The sequence below is a fragment of the Ctenocephalides felis genome, unplaced genomic scaffold (assembly GCF_003426905.1).
Source record: "Ctenocephalides felis isolate EL2017-DRISC unplaced genomic scaffold, ASM342690v1 CF-g0.4_SCAFFOLD_01886, whole genome shotgun sequence".
Taxonomy (NCBI): domain Eukaryota; kingdom Metazoa; phylum Arthropoda; class Insecta; order Siphonaptera; family Pulicidae; genus Ctenocephalides; species Ctenocephalides felis.
In genome coordinates, this window is record NW_020538040.1 from 40,111,655 (window position 1) to 40,129,428 (window position 17,774).

Consider the following 17,774-nt stretch of genomic DNA (forward strand, 5'->3'; position numbering starts at 1 on the left):
TTCAACGAATTATTCGTTACCGTTAATTTTTTCCCTACTATGGTTCGAGCATTTCGATTTGCGTCCGAGCGATTCCAAGTAAGCAGCCGGAGCCCAGCCATCTACACCGCTTCCTAAAAATTACATAACTTAATTTATATTGTTTTTAATTTCAATCAGATGAATGTAAAAATTTTGACCTTCAATAAGCAAAAGCAAAATTTCAAAAACTATGTCGATCAAAATACAATAATTAAGCAAGCACAATAAAACAACAATATAGCATACATGCATTGTTGTAACATACAATTTATGTATTAGTAAGGATAGTGTTTTATGGATGACCAAAATATGTTAGTACATTGATAACAAAGTAATTATAAATGTATAATGGCTGTGGCATGACATCTGTTATAAAAATACATGTTCAATAAAATTTTGAACATTAAACGTAAAATTGCCCTTTACCTTAGAATTATATTTAATATAAAATTGTCGTTATCATGTTATACATATGGCAACAACTTGAAACTTCTATCAAGCGATAAATTTTGCGGAATATAAATATACTGATACCAGAACCAAAAGCTACTATGAAGTTATAGGTCTAAGCATACACAAACAACACCATAAATTAATAAGAAAAATGGAAGTTTCTTAAGTTTAAATAACTTTATATCATAATATTCAAAAAGGACTATTTAATGCCGATGGTAAATCGCCAATATTTTTATTATTGCTCCTAGATTATACAAAATAATAATCGATTGGTTCTAATCTTGTGGCTTAAGTAATCCGAAGAAATCATACAAAATTCTGTTAAAAATTGAGCCACTCGATGTAAATTGTTGAGGCTGATTCGGTTAGAAATTACAAACTTAATCAATTATTGTATTTTCAGAATGCTTAGGCAGGTTCAGAGGCTATAGCCATTCAAATTCTCAACATAATATTGCCAAATATATAATCGTCTTATTATATGGATTTACTATTATTGAGATAAAAAGGAAAAATCTGATGATAAATAGAGATAGTTTACAACTAACGATATTCCGTTGATAAAGGTTGAATTAAAAGTAATAAGTAGTATACTACTTATAAATGATCTTTATAAAGATCATTCCTTAACGTCAGAATTGGAGGTAAAATGGTTATAAGGTATAATTTCATTTACGACTATTTATTATATACCGGCACAAATCTAAAAATATTTTAAACATCTTGAAATTTAAGTATATAATTTTTCTTATCTTTTCAAAAATGGCATATTTAATAAGTCAATAGTCAATACACAAAATTCTGTGACTACTCTATGTCGAGTATATTCGCTAATCACAATTAACTGGTTAAACTGTTGGCCAATTAGATTAAAACTACTTTCCAAACGAACGAACACATTCCACTCGACGAGTTTCCTAAATAGTAGGCATATAAAAATGAGCAAAGTATTTTGTGATAATAATAATAAATATCCATTACAAGAGAATATTGGAATACATATATACATTTTTATTTAGTCCTTGGTAAAGCCTTTGCCGTTAACGAATTAAGCAATAATACTTGAGAACTAATACAGTTTGATAGCTTAGAACTTCTTCAAAATATTAAACGGAAGGAAACCCATAACCATTTTTACAAGCTCATTTTTATTCATAAAGCTGCAGATAAATATTACCGAAATATATCCTCTACAAAAGGCAAAATATAGAAAATTTTATTTAGTCCAAAGTGAATCCTTTGAGGTCAACATATTAAATGATATGAGTACTAATACCGTTTGATGGCATTGTAGCTATTAAATCTATTGAATTAGAAGTAAACCAATAATGCAATAATCATATACCACAACCCGATTTTTTCTAAAATAATTTGAAAAGTAATACAATGGTCTTAAAAACAAACACGTTCATAATTGATTAAATATAAACATCAACCAAACCTAACATACCAAATCAAAAAATAGAAAAACATGCACAAAATTTGGTGGCGGTCATTTTCGTCGTTACATACCTATTAATTTAACAAACCACCAACCAGCGCAACCGACTTTAAGTAATTCAACGGTTTCGCCTTCTTTCATTGAGACTTGGCTGTGACCTACAGCGCAGTAATCAGCCAAAACGACATAACGCCCGGACTAGAAACAAATAATTTACCATTTTCTTTTAACTGGCCATTGAAAAAATACGTTATATGTAGGTACTTTGAAACTTAAACCAATATATTACTCCAACGCTCATCTGCAGAATCTCTTAACAACAATCCTTTTTTTTTACAGTTGAAATAAATATAATTCAAGAAATTTTTCACCACCATATCCCAAAAACCTAATGAGCTATACCAAATTCAAATTTTACAATTTAATAAAAAACATTTAAATCGATTTATCTCGCTATTCAGTAACTTATCAAACTCAATCAGCCTTAACTTTCGGCAATAAAATCTGAAATGGTGTAAAATGAAAAATGATATGAAGTATCTTATGACAGGTTAATATGACTATGATTATTGTAAGTTTACACTTAAAAATTAATACTACAATTATACTATAAACATGTTAAACAACAATATGGAATATAGACAAAAATCGAATGGTGTCATTACTGTGTTTTTTTTTAAATATTTATAATCAAGGTATAGTAAGCAAGGGTATTTATTTTAACTAAATCCTAGTTCTAGTGTTACTTTAACAGGGTCAAGAAGTATTCCGTTTTGCAGCTGGCTCATTTTATTAGATGGCAGTTTTTTATGAGATAAGTCAAAATTGTTTCTTTAAAAAATTATTTATTCAGCATATTTGTGAACGAAATTATAAAATATGCTATGCAAATCTCAAAATGTCGCATCATTCGTTATAAAAATATTTATAAATTCGAACGTGAATAAAATGCGTAATATGCAGTCTCCACACAAGTAATTAAATTCCTAAATCTGTTGTAAACAAAATACCATAAATTGAATACCATAACTGTTAAAAATAACTAAAGCTTTTGCAATACTCTTCGCTAAAATAGAACAAAACAAACTAACTGGCTTTTGCAACTTGAACTGTGTATAAAAATGGTAGTAGAAAATTATATCTTCATAAACAAAGTATTTATTTAAAAAAGCAAGTTCAAAAATTTCGATAAACATAACATAAATTCCGATAGGTACTAAAGCTTTTCTGAACATTTTAATATTGATACATCTCGATTGATCTCAAAGTTAATGGTCTTTAACTCATTTTAATGAAAATGGGATTTCTAAGGTTTCCTGATGATGTTGTTATTAACAATTTTCTTAATGCTCCAATGAAGCTACAAATACTGAATACTTTACTATACTGAATACTACAACATTCAACAAATATAATAATAAAAATAAAATTTAGATCGCTTATAAATTAAATAAAATATAAACATAAATTATAAGCGATAACTGATAAATAAAATAACACTAAATAATTTGAAATAAACATATAGCTTTTTTGCAATACTAACTATAGTTATTATTTTATTATTAATTATTATAAAAAAATTATATGATATTAAAATTTTGAATCTATCTAAGAAATTTAATTTTTGTTAGAACTATATGATATACCAGAAAGAAAATGTATGTTAGAACTTGCGTAAAATACGCATATGAATTTTAACCATTTTTTTTTCAAATTGACGTTTCTATCTATAATGCATATAATGAATTATATGAATCGCTTACCGGTGGTTGATTTTTATCGCCGTCTTCCTCTTCACTGTTAGAGTATTCTGAAGAGGAAAGTCCTAAATCCAAGCCTTCCTGATCTTCCTTTTCGGAACTGCTGACGGAATGTGAACCAGACGTGCCAACGGCGTTGTTACAGAAACTGCCTTCGCAACTCATTGTACGCAGAGCTACATTCTGCGAATTCTGCACCGAGGTCTCCCAGGAACTGACCTGCCTAAGCATTCTGAAAATAAGATAAGTAATTAAGTTGGTAATTTTTAACCGAATTAATTAAATTACAAGATTAAAAACTTCTTCAATGATTTAAAGAGCACTGTTGGTGAAGCACTAGAGAAGGATAATCACTGAGCATATCTTCCACTTTGAAAAAATATAAATTTATTTACTCAATCTTGAAATAAAAACTAAGCATTTAATTAATTTAAAAATTGAACTTGCTTGTGGTTCATAGCAGAATACTCTTTAATTTTTTCTCCTTTGAGTTCTTGCAATTGATTTAATAGAACCCTTTTAATTTCAGCCACCCATATTTGCTTCTGCTCCATTGTCGCAGCCATTATGGTATGAACTTCTTGTCTTCCTTGGAGCCAGACTTCAAACTTCCTTGGATCTCCTTTAACAGATTCCGTTAGACCAATTTCAGACATCTTAAAAAGAAGATTGACATGATTTCATTATTTCTGATAAAAAATATTGTTTTACTGAAATAAAGTAACATCGACTAAAAGCAGAATTCTAAAATCAGAAAAAAATCAGGATTCTAAATCAATTTCTTGGGTGCATGATCCATTAAAATTTCACATGCTCGGCATAGTAAAATGTAGATATATTATCATTTTGTCAAATTCAAAATATTAAATTTTGAGCTACACAAGATTGTCATGTACAATATACTTCAGGATAAAACCATTGTTTTCTTCATATTTTCAACAAAGGCACCAAAATATAAATAATTACAACTCTCAATCGTCTACAATAAATTTACATTGATATATATGCTAAATGATTATTACATCACCTCATTTTGGAAAATGAGATGTCCATCTAGTTTGATATTGTATTACTTAATAAAGAACAAAATAGAAAATCATCCAATTACTTTATTGCTTTCTGTATATCTGAATCATAAAAATATCCATCATGGTTAATTATTACCTTCAAATCATGCTTATAATGATAAGTGGTCTTGCTATGTGATCCCTTTGTAGCTTCTTTACAAAATAACATGACATTATGGTAAAGAAAGATATGTCTCTGCTGCGTTTTTAACCGCAACCGAATATCTTTCTTGCTGTCCGTCCAAACTGAGAATGAACCATGAAGAAGAAGTTCTCCTTGTTTGGTAAGATCCATCTAGTAAGAATAAAATATGCATGATAATACAGATTGATTAGGAGAGACTAAGTATATAATATTTTAACTAAAATATATGAGAAATAGAAATAATTAATTAATTATTAAATTAATTATTAGCAAAAGTATGAAACATGCCAACTGCATTATATTTTGACATACAATTTATTAATTTAACATATCTCAAAACATTTTCTAGTGTTTGATTTTCCATTCAAATATCAAATCATCAATAAATAAAGATCATTATATACAAAACTTCCTTATTATAATTTTTAAATTATTTTATCATTTAAAACGATCATTTTAACAATCAAATATTTATCACCATGTCCAAAACTTGTTTACAAATATGTATTATTAAATTATTTTAAAATTACTGAATAAATGATTCAAAATAAGTTTGAACGCATAAAAAGACAAACTAGAACCAGTTAAGTGTTCACTCGTCATGCGTATAAATCATTGACCATCGGCTGTTTAAACTCCAATTTTTTAACAAAAACAATATTCTCAAATTTCAAGATATTTAGAATATTTTGAAGTCAAGCTGGTTTAAAATAAATAGTTGAAAGTTGCATTTTATTTCGAATCTGACGACCCAAAACAGTGCTCGCAGTTCAATGAGAGCGTGAATATTTAATAAGAAAAATAAAATAACGAAAAACTGTCATAATAAAAACACAATAAAACTAGTAATGTAATTTACAATCCACCGCAATGTCATTAAAAAAATACATCACAAAAATAAAACTTCTACAAAATTTAAATTAGATATATTGATTAAATGAAACTGTCTTTTAATTTAAAAAATAAAAAAAAATTACGCGTTATGATTTTTAATTAATCATGTAACTTACTGGAAATCCTGTGATAGCAATCTGCAACATACTGTCGTTAACGCACTTAAGAACTATTAGCATACAGTCTAATGCCTCTTTCAATTCTTTACTGCAAGAATCACTTTGGCTTGTTCTTAGTAAATCCTGAAATTAATGAGTCATGCATATTGAATTCTTTGTCAAAGAATGCAATAATATTTATGAAAGATACATCTTACTAATTATAAGAATGAAAATAAAACAATATTTATTTAAAATAATTATTTGATACACACATACACATACACATATACACATTTATATCAGAATAAAAAAAATTAAATAGGTATGATATAGATATAAAAGAAAATTACAACAGAAAAAGTAATAAATTTAATTAAAAATATAAGCTATTTCCTTTTTTAACGTTTTTGACAGTATAAGTGCGATGTTTTCGTCAAATTATCCTCAAAAAATATGATTTCGAATATTACAAAATTATAATAGAACCGATCAAAAGGTTATTTATAGGTAGCAATCAATTGTTGGCAACAAAATGACGGTTTTTGGCTTTTATCTGCGTATCTCCGAAACAATTAGCTTAACCAAAAACCATTGGGTTCTGCGCGTTAAAATTACAAGGTTCAGTAGTTCTTTCCAAAATGAAATAGCAGGGTCATATTTTTCTAACAAATATTTAGAAAATATTGCAAAGTAAAGATATAAAGATATATAAAGATATATATATATATATATATATATATATATATACAGTAGAACCTCGATTATCCGGGCTAATTGTTGTCGATGGCATACAAATGATTAGAAAATATTGCAAAGTAAAGATATAAAGATATATATATATATATATATATATATATATATATATACAGTAGAACCTCGATTATCCGGGCTAATTGTTGTCGATGGGCATCCGGATAATCGAAAATCCGGATAATCCAAATTATGCGAATATCGTTTTGTTTATCGAAAATAACAAATACATACATAGATATCAACAAAAATCAATCCACTACTTGCCACAAACGATTCATCGCTGCCTAATTTTTCATTTAACTGTGATGCCTTTTCACAGAGCAAAGGTCTAGATATCGGTTGTGCTGTTGATCGTTTTTGTAAAAACCAACAATATAGAGCTTTATCTAAGAGTTCATTCTTCGGTCTTTTCATTCCATTCATCATTTTCCGATTTTCACTCCCCTCTTGAAAGTGTACGACAAAATGGAATCGGCATTCTTTTTAATATCGCTTATAGTGGATGTACCTACACCATACCTATCAGCTAACTTATGGCCTTAGGGCTGGTTTCACTTTTTTTAATGATTCTATAATATTTATTTTATCTTCAAGAGATAACACCACCCTTTTACGCTTTGGCATGTTTGAAAATGTATATATGCACGTCAAAACAGAGAATGTATTAATGTGTATATGCAAGTCAGAACACAGTCACAATTGCAAACGAACAACATAAAGCGATAACGCCGCGCGGGCGGAATATGCAAGTTCTGACGCGATTATGTCCGGATAATCGCAAATCCGAGGTCCGGATAATCGAGGTTCTACTGTCTATATATATATATAGGATATATATAGATATATATTATATAGGAGTTTCTAAAAAAAAACTTATTTAAAGAAATAAATCACAATACCTTTAATAATAGTTGGTACTTAGTAATCCTTTGTACAGGTTTTAATAAATATGCGGCAAGCGGTAATTTATGACCTAATTTTTGCTGGCAGACTTGTAAAAATGAATTTGCTTCGCCTAAATTTTCTCGTAGTTGTTCCGATCTTGGTATATTTTGGCAGTAGAAGCTATAAAGTTTGAAAAATGTATCTTTCTGCAATCAAAAAGGGTTTTACATAATTACACATATTTACACATATTTAAAAAAAAAAAAAAAACAATTCAAATCAATAATACCTTCTCCACAAAACACATGGCAACTAATTCCGTAGTTGAAATGCAATTTTCAAGGTCCTTCAGAAATACATCCTTATGGAAAGTGTGTAGTTCATCCAAATTTCCAAATAATATATCACATTTCGTTTGTAATATTTGGGGTACTAATGGATTCAAATTTACGGATAATATTTCATCTCTGTAGCCCTGAAAACAAGATTTTATATGTATATAAAGATATGATCAAATAAAAATAAATAAGAATCAATTGTGTTACTATGAATTATTCTATTCTAATATTTTTCGTCGTCAACCAATACTTATTGTATACATTATTACTCACATTCCAATTAAAATTCACTGATTTTATTCGTAATTTGTTTTTTTTTACAAATATGTCATGTTCAAATATGAACGCTAATAAAGGTTTTTATGTTTGTTAAATATTTTGAAAGAAACGTATTTGCTATGAAATACCGCAAATCGGTTTCGCATGAAAGTGTAAGCCACTCCGGTACCAAAATTTTATTTGGTTTATTAGGTTGGATTCAATAATTATTGAAAATTACATAGTCAAAGTAGAATACATAAAAATATATTCAACGCAAAGCAGAAAATTAGTTCCGCAAACGTTGCTGCAGGATTTGAAAAATATGAAAATTGCTTCAAATGCGACATTCAAAGATCGATCAGTCATGATCAAAAATCAATTCCCTCTTATACTATTAGTATATATGAATTAAGTTTAAATTTAAATATGATTCAATATAGGCATTGTTTACGACTATCTATTGTCTATGGCATTGTAATGACTATCTTGAGCTATTTTACCTTCAATATTGATCCAATTTCATTAACATAAACTCGTTCAGTTTCCAGTAATTCAGAAATAACGTGATCCTGTTGCACTTTATATGCTTTTTTACTAGGTTCTGAAGTTTGACTTGAAGATGAAGATGAATTATAAGTTCTCGTAGAAATCTCACTGTCAGATGAATATTCAGTTTGTACGGAACCCCAATATTCAGCCGAACATTCACCAGACTGCGGCCGTTGTTTCCTTTCATGCCCCATCTTAATAACAAGAACATTTCAACTAACTAATAAATATTTATTATAATTATATTGGAAAAAATCGTTTCGTATATTGATCAAGTATATTACATCTTTTGTTGGTAAAAAAGTGCCAAAAAAGAAATAAATTTTAATTAACCTGAAACAGTAAAAAAATTACCTCTTTGGAAGTAGACTTCTTTCTAACCGGTCGTGTTCTGATTGGATAATGTGGAGCACCTCCAGATGGCTGGATAGGAACTGCAGGTTCTGGTATGACAGTTTGAACTGGCCTCAAAGGTTTCACACATAATTTTTGCAAGGTCGTTATTCTTTTATCGCACATTAGTGACACATCGTTTATACGTTTAAGTACCTGCAACGAAAGATAGACTTAATGAAATAAAATCAAACATATTTATGAATTATTAATCAATTAATAACACTTTCAGTGTTATTAAACGAACTTAGGGACCTCACAAAAACATAAGAACAAGAATAAGAATCTAAAACAAGAAAGAAGATCAATTCGATTTAGATAAAAACGCTGAAGAAAAATTGAAGCAAAATATTAACCAACTGGCACTGTCTACTAAAATACAGAAAAATCACCAATAATATAGCCCAAAATTATGATTTATTGGAATAGCAGCTTAGAAAGAGAAGAAAAATCGACTAAGAAAGTGAGTGGAAGTGTTTAAAATATCAAAAGTATAAAATATCTTTAGACTAACGAAAACTATATAGAAAATTTATTATTATACATGTATTAGTTATTATTAATAAGAAACTTACTTGTTTCACTAATGGTTTTGACTCCAATGTACTCGATTCTTGTAAACAACTTTGAAATTCGGTTGCTTTAGACTGTTTAAAATCTTGAATTTCGTGCAAAGATTGCTCTGCAAGCTCAAGTGATGATGAACATTTTTCTATATGTTGAGAGGTTAACAACTCTACACCTTTCGCACACCACTGGTTTGCCTGATCAAATAAAAAGTTTTGTTAATAAAATTGTAGAAAACGAGTAGGTAATAATCATGTAACAAAAATTCAAATTGAATTACTCTCTCGACTTGTTCCATTAGTTCCCTCCATTTATGCAATGTTTCTAAACGTTTTGTAATTTTATCGTGTAACGCTGTTCGTACTCTATTCAGTTCTGTACATTTCGGTTCCACACACTCATGAGGCACGGTACTAGATTTGACTAACAATTTTTTTCCTACAAAACAAAAATTATAAATTCATTTTCTAATATGTATTTAACATTAAAGTTTCATTAATTGTTTAATATATAATATATATATATATATATATATATATATATATATAATGCTTTCTTTACCTAAATTTATCACAATGTCAGCCCTTTCTATATCACTTCTGCATGAGTGTTGAAATTCCTGCGCTTGCTGGATAAGCTCGTCCACGTGACTCACAGTTTCTCCGACCTCGATCATTTCCTCTATCACCCGTAAATGAGCATCAAAATTACTCTGAAAATTTTAATTATTGTTAGTCATATGAATTGTGCAAAAATAAATTCATGGAAAAAGCAGTTCGAAACAAAAATGTATATGTAAAAATCACTGGTAAGCACCGGCAAGAGTTAGCGAGACCCCTCCCTCAAACGATAAATTATTACATAATGAGAATTACAGCTAAAAAATGTACGAGTAATTGAAATTTTTTGCTAAAACTTATGCCAAAAATTACACAAATTTTAAATAATAAAAAACATTGCGAGAACCCCCCAAGTGCAACATTTTTTATCTGAAATAGTATATATTTTAGTAAATTAGAACATAAAAATTATTGAATGGGTTTAATATGCTTTGATATTGACATATAATTCGTGTGCAAAATATAAAAAAATATGATACAAAACAATGATATAAAAAATATACCTGTAACTCTCGAAAATCCTGCTCGAACCTCCTTAGTTTTAAGCATTGAATCAATTTCGTAGAATGTGCGTTCCAAAACTCATCGAATCTTTTCTCAGTCTCTTCCAACTGCACCAAGAGTCTAGAAATCCCACATCTATAATTCCCACAAAGCAACAAAAAAATTCTTTAAACAACATTTGCCGTGGGAATCGTGAGCGACGTATTCAATTATAAAAATTCAATTAAACATCTATATACATACATTGACGCCAAGCCAAATAAACCAAAATAGTATTGATTTTACCCAAAAAAATATAACCGAACTATGGTGGATGTATGTACATGGTGTATGACCATCAGCCAAATGCCTTGTGTATTGTTCACATGTGCAAAAAAATCTATGAATTGAAGAACTATAATATAAACATAATTACAGTAAAATTATAATAACATCTATGCATCATCTCCAGAACTCAAGTTGTTATACCATTATGGGACCAAAATAAAATTAAAGAAGCAATTTGAACTTTTTACATAATAATTGGATTCGCTAAGCATATTCCACTAAGCTAATTTAGATGTCCATGCACATCAACATTATTAAACTTTGTGCACATATTGATCAAGTTAAATTTCTAGTAATTATAAAAACAGTCTATGAGAAGTAACATAATAATAAACACATTCAGGCAACATTTTTATCTTAAACAAAATTTAAACATTCGATAAAAAGTTAAATACAATTTTCTTCTTTTGTTTGAAAAATCTTCGTTGAAAAATGTATTTTTTGAATATATACATATATAATTATAGATCTATATTTTGATTTTTTTTAATTTTGATTTCCATTTTTGTAAAATTATAGAGAGAATATTTTTATAAATAAAAAACCTATAACCCATTATCAATTTAGTAATTAGTAATAGTTCCGCAGATATAGAGTAAGTTATAGTAATCTGTTGTTAAACAATATGTATGTGTAATTATTATTTTTTACATAATTTAAATTAGTGCTTCCAAATATATTTTTATCGTCGCGAATCAATATGAAACTTGATTGCCTCATTGAACAAAATGTAACACCTAGAATAAACACCTCGGAGTACGAAATTTAAGAGCAATATGAATAGAACTCACATATATTACTTTGATACAATTTGAGCTATAAAGTTTTATTGATAATATAGTTGTAAAAAGTAGTCAAATATAGAATACCGTTGTCGTTAATAATTATTGGATTCTTAAAACAATAGAATTTGCGGTTGCTCAATATAGAATATAATTAACGATCACTAATCATTTCGTCTAAAAATCATTTACCATTTAACAATTAAGATCACATCGAGCCTATTCTATATTTGGCGAGATTGAATAATGTATGTGAGAATAACATTGGTATTTTTAATAACATGTGTGAGCCTAAGAACTTTTAATCTCTGATTTCAAACAATTTCGATTTTCGCGCGCGTTTATTCAAACGTCGCCCAGTAAATTATGTTAGCCTTCCCACGATATATGTTAATTATAAGCACCCATTTAAAATAGAATTTTCAAAACAATCGTATAAAAGATGCAACTGACCTTTCCACAGCAGATACATTGCCTATCCGATCGATGTGTTTACCGCCAGGCTCTCTTATACTTTGCAATAATTCATAACCGTGTTTCGTAGTTCCCATAATGTCTTCCTTCAGAATATTGTATTTTTCTCCTTGGACTTGTAACAATCGTTCTGTGGCTTCTGCGCTATTTGGAAACATGGTTTCATGGATTTGTCTCATAAATTGATCAAGCGACACCGAGATCTCTTGAGTCATCATGGAAAATTTTTCTAAGGACTGGAATAAATAAGAAAAAAAATTAACACCCAGATCATTTCAATTATATGTTATTTTCCTGCAGATTTCGCAGAATACTTTTGAGAAACTAAACGTTAAATTTCCAGAGAAAAATTGTGAACTTTAAATCGGTATTTCTGAATACAAGTTTAAAAAACAAATTGCGACTCACTCTCCATTTGTATTTATTTTTTACCTGAATTAAAAAAAAATCTAACTGTTTCAAAAAAAAAATTCAAAGGTTTTACGATTTTTTCTATGAACTAAAAATACTCGTAATGTTGGATTGTAAAGGATCCTAATTTTAAATATCGCCGTATATCATCAAGGGGGGAAACGGTCCAAAAATCCTTATAAATCGATCACGTGATTGATGGACGAGGCGTTATACGATTTTTGGCTTAGTCTATCGACTTATACTCTGTTTCTGTCATATTTCATTTTTTGGAGATATGAGGATAAAATACCTATCCTATGATTATGTTCATTTCGAAGATTTTTGTAGTAATAGCTCAAAATAATTGCTTCTCCAGCTGACTTCGAGTAATAATAATTAAATCTTTTCATAAAAATATAAAAAAAAGTCACCAGAAATCATTTTTTGATGAAGAATGATACCGAATCTGAACTACGTTATTTAGTTCCGTTTTTCTGTCTAAATACAATTTCATAACTTTTTTAAATATATTTTTTAAAATTGTCAATCTAAATTAAATATATGAAATATGTGATCTTTCATCATGAGCAATTGCTACTTATAAAAGAAAACATGTGAAGGTTGATAAAGTATCAAAAACAAGCAATTCGTGCTAATTCAAATTCAAATCTTCAAACTAATACAAATGTGTATAATATGAAAGTTCAAAGATAGTATAATAAAGCACACTGTTTATGCTAAAAATATGATTTTGAATAATAGATCCTTGCTTGACAGATGTTTAATAAAATGTAGCCGTTAAGCTTATATCATATCCAAATAACAAAACTACGATCCAAACATTTTGATTGTGTTTTTTTTTTCACAGATCTAATACTTGTATATTCTAATAGTGTTGATATTTTTTTAACTAATTGCAGCAATGTTGGGAAGAGGTACAGGAAACATTGATCTAGTAATATGTTGAAAAAAAAATTACAAAAAGAAAGAAATTTGTTAAGTTATTTAGTTAAACAAGTCCCAATACATTTTTTAGTTCGCAAAAAGTATAGGTACGCATTTATGCATGCATATATTAATAATATTGATTCTAATAATGTATATGAATATGTATTGTGTAGATAAACTCATGTGCGCATAATTATATGTTATATCACAAGATATATAGATTACAAATAGTATCGCCAAAACAGACTTATAATCATTATCTTTTAGTTTTGTATCATGAATTTATTTAAAATACTCATATTATCTCTATAAATTCTATAAACCATGAAACTATGTAAGAAAAGCACCGCTTTATATAATTCGTATGAAAGAGAATAATATCAAACCGTATATCATAAGAGATAAAGAAAACAATAATCTTTCATGTGTTTGAAAAAACATGTTTCGATACGCATTAAATAAATCATTATAATAAATCGTATTGTGTATTAATATTCTCACACAGCAAGTAGTTGGTACTAATATTGGTATATCGTATAATAATAAAACGGTATAGCAACATTATGGTAGTTACATATCTACTTAAAAAAAACTTTTGTTAAACAATTTTATTAGTATTGTCAATTCAACAGAATAGATTGTGTTACGCATACATGCAATGAGTAAGTTTTTAACTCATATATATATATATATATATATATATATATATATATATATATATATATCACCATTTTATCAGTTTCCGTTCCTAAATGATAATGTGTGCAAAATGCAGCGGATGAAATTTTCAAAATAAGTTTTGATAGTGGAAAATTGCAAAGTAGTAAAAAATCATCTCAATCTCAAAATGTGTCCAAGTAAAAATAGCTCTTATAACGCATTGCTACAACAAATCATCAGTATTAGAGAAGTTCGAATAATAAAATATTAAAAATCGTGATAGCAACCGTTGGGTTGCTTTCAAAAGTCTACGTTAAGAAATGTGATTGCAATGGGAACCTAAAAAAGCCGAAATAAAAAATAATACGAATATTAATGAGAAAATAACGCTCAACCTTTGATATTTTAAATATTGTTAAAAAAACAATTTTGGTGAAATTGAACAAAACAAAGTGGGTGCAGAAACACGCTATTTCTAAATAACTTTAACAAATCAATATTAATTTACTAACATAATTTGTTCCAGAACTGTACTCACGCAACCTGAAATAGTAATTTTGCAAAACGGCAAACATTTGCACAATTTAGGTTTGGAACCGTTTTTAATACGGCGTTTCACTTCTCAATTCGATAAGAGTAATGCCACTTATTAAGCAAAACATTTTTTTACAAATGCTTTTGCAAGTTCTGCACTTTAATCGATATGAAATGAATAAAATCACACACAAAATATGATTTAATTTTAATTTGTAATTTCTAACCATTTTCCTCAGAACCAACATTGTTCCTTAATTGCTATAATTGATATTTAAATTTCATTTATTTTTCAACATTCCATGGATGGATATTTCAGTATCTTTCAATTGCCTAGCAAATGGGAGCGTGCTACACATAAAATGATCAACTTTCATAAGTAATTTTTATAATGTGTTTTTTTACAATAATCTTAAATTAAAAAAACCTATGCAGTCTCACCAGTATGTAAGCATATAATTTATTATCTTACGTACAATTCTTTGTTGTATCCACTCGATGTGTGAATATTTCAAATCACCCCCCAAATCGCTTGTCAGCTGTGACTTATCAATGAATTCGTGAAGTTCTTCTAAACAGGAACAAACTTCAACTCGAAACCGAAACTCTTCCTTGAATAATTTATTACTGACTTCAGATATCGCCTTCTGGAAAAATCCGGCCGGTCGCAAGACATATGCCACATTTATCACACCCGGAAAGAATATCTGAAAAAATAAAAAACAATGATTTAATATATTTAAAATATAGTAGAAATGGAACATATAATATTGTATTAGTCTAAAAATTGTTTATCTAATCGTCACGCGATATTATAATAGTTACTTCTCAATACTAGATATTCAGAAAAAAAATGTCAATGGGGCACAATGGTCCAATTTGAAGTTAAGCAATTGTATATAACCATGATCTGGTATTTCGTCAGAAATATATATCAGTAGAGTTGGTGTCTTATTGAATCGCCTTTTCAACTTAGTTCACCTTTTTATTTACTATTTGTTATTGTTTACACCTTTGGCAGGGTAAAGGTTCAGTTGGTCCTTTTTACCCCACCCACGTGTAAGATTTTAAAGAGGTTATATAAAAAAAACTGTTGAATATAACTTAAAATTGATAATACATCTTATAGATTACCGCCGTAGCCCAACATCAGGCAACTTTGATGTCAAATTTCCACTTGGAGTTATAGATCACAATATAACTTCAAGTGGAAATCGTCCTTCGTGGACCTAGTTGCATCATTCAGTCATATGTAAACTATTAGACCTAAGAGCTAATATATAAAAAATCCCACACATAGGAGAATGGTGAACCGATGGGTTGCCTCCTCTCATAATAATACCTTAGATTTAGAACATAAGTCTTGAACCAAGCAGCTTATAGAACATATAAATAGTAAGAGTTCTGAATGCTGTAGTAACAATAAAAAAAAATCTTATAGGTTGCTCTTGTTATGGATTTTCAAACATTGCCGTCTATCTCCCAATAGCGACGTCGTAAGAATCAAGGTGATGGTTGATCATACATGTTTTGCCCTATGCTTTCAAATATTGTTGAAAAAATTCTTAAATCTACTTGTTTTTGAAAAATCTGCGGTGGGCCTTAGTGCACCTTTAAGCCCGGCTCTACTCTCTTTCTCTCTCTCTCTCTTTCTCTCTCTCTCTCTTTCTCTCTCTCTCTCTCGCTCTATGTATATACCATAATATATATATATACATATATATATATATATATATATATATATAATTATAATCTGTCTAAATTTAGAAAACTAAAATATATTTATAACAGCATTTTTATGCTACTACTATCATTGTGTAGTTTATGTAGTCTGATACAAGATTTACAGCTAATGCTTTTATTAGTACAATTTAATCGTTTATTCGAACAACATTGCAATCATTACTAAACCGCTTCTGTAGGAATCATAAAAAACGGCCATGCAATTCCATTCAGCTAGAGAAACACCTGTGACCAATAAATAATTGATTTTTAACGCTTTTATTATTCTTTCTAACAAAGTGCCACTCGTTCTACATGTGGTATAAAAATAAAAAATATAATAGTAATTAGTAGTTTATACTCGATATAAATATGCATATTTTATGACACAAGATATATAGAAATAACTGCATTTATTATTGTGAGAAGTATAAAATAAAATAATATATTACCGAAATCTTCATTAGCACTGCCTTAACGGAACTCCATTTGTCCTCTCTTCGATCTATAATCAGGTGAAATCCCATATCCGCTTCTTGTAATCTGAAAGAATATTAATATAATTATTTTATAGTTCATAATAGTGCATAATTTTGAATAAAAATAAAATTAATCAATACATTTTTTTTTCATATTTAAAGTAACCGCGCAAAGAATGAGATCGTAATTTCAGATAGCTGGGTTTTATAAAGAAAACACTATAAATAATAATCATTGATTAATATTTATTTTATATCCATTCGTTAAAGTAATTTGTGAATTTAAATTCACTACTTAGCAAGTTTGTTTACTTCGGTGTGAGCATTTCCTTATATCTTATATTTTTCAGTTAATTATGGAGACTCTAATTAAGGACATACTGATTACTCTACAATGTATCTCATATTTACAATCAACATAAATACAAATACAAAAAAATAAAATTAAATAACTATGGAATTGGTGGCGAAACCACAAGGTTTTGAATTTAAATCCCGATAGTAGTAATATTCATTTTCGCTTATCGATAGAAATACTATCATAAATATATTTCCAAGCAAAAATAGCCTTCGGACATTGGTGCGAAAAAGTTTAAAATATCATCACAATTAGAAAAGACCAATTGAGTTGCCTTCTGATGATAAATTATATAAAAAAAATAATAAAATAACCATTGCGTTGACTTCTAATAACCATACA

General features: G+C 28.5%; 1 protein-coding gene across 3 annotated transcripts; it reads right to left on the reverse strand.

Moving 5' to 3' along the window:
• Nucleotides 1–2: 2 nt before the first annotated feature.
• Nucleotides 3–17,132, reverse strand: LOC113376830 (guanine nucleotide exchange factor DBS-like). Of its 3 annotated transcripts, none has more exons than XM_026616899.1 (17): nucleotides 17,048–17,132; nucleotides 15,350–15,580; nucleotides 12,318–12,574; nucleotides 10,755–10,875; nucleotides 10,193–10,343; nucleotides 9,912–10,069; nucleotides 9,640–9,828; nucleotides 9,026–9,220; nucleotides 8,623–8,865; nucleotides 7,813–7,998; nucleotides 7,538–7,729; nucleotides 5,901–6,026; nucleotides 4,843–5,040; nucleotides 4,126–4,334; nucleotides 3,682–3,910; nucleotides 1,990–2,116; nucleotides 3–113 (listed from the first exon to the last, which is right to left on the reverse strand). In XM_026616899.1, the coding sequence occupies exons 1-17, from the start codon at nucleotides 17,120–17,122 to the stop codon at nucleotides 10–12; spliced, it is 2,991 nt and encodes a 996-aa protein (XP_026472684.1). In that variant the 5' UTR covers nucleotides 17,123–17,132; the 3' UTR covers nucleotides 3–9. The 3 variants fall into 3 exon arrangements, with proteins under 3 accessions (XP_026472684.1, XP_026472683.1, XP_026472685.1); XM_026616898.1 differs by having other exon boundaries at nucleotides 10,755–10,890; XM_026616900.1 differs by lacking the exon at nucleotides 1,990–2,116 and having other exon boundaries at nucleotides 31–113; nucleotides 10,755–10,890.
• Nucleotides 17,133–17,774: the final 642 nt, after the last annotated feature.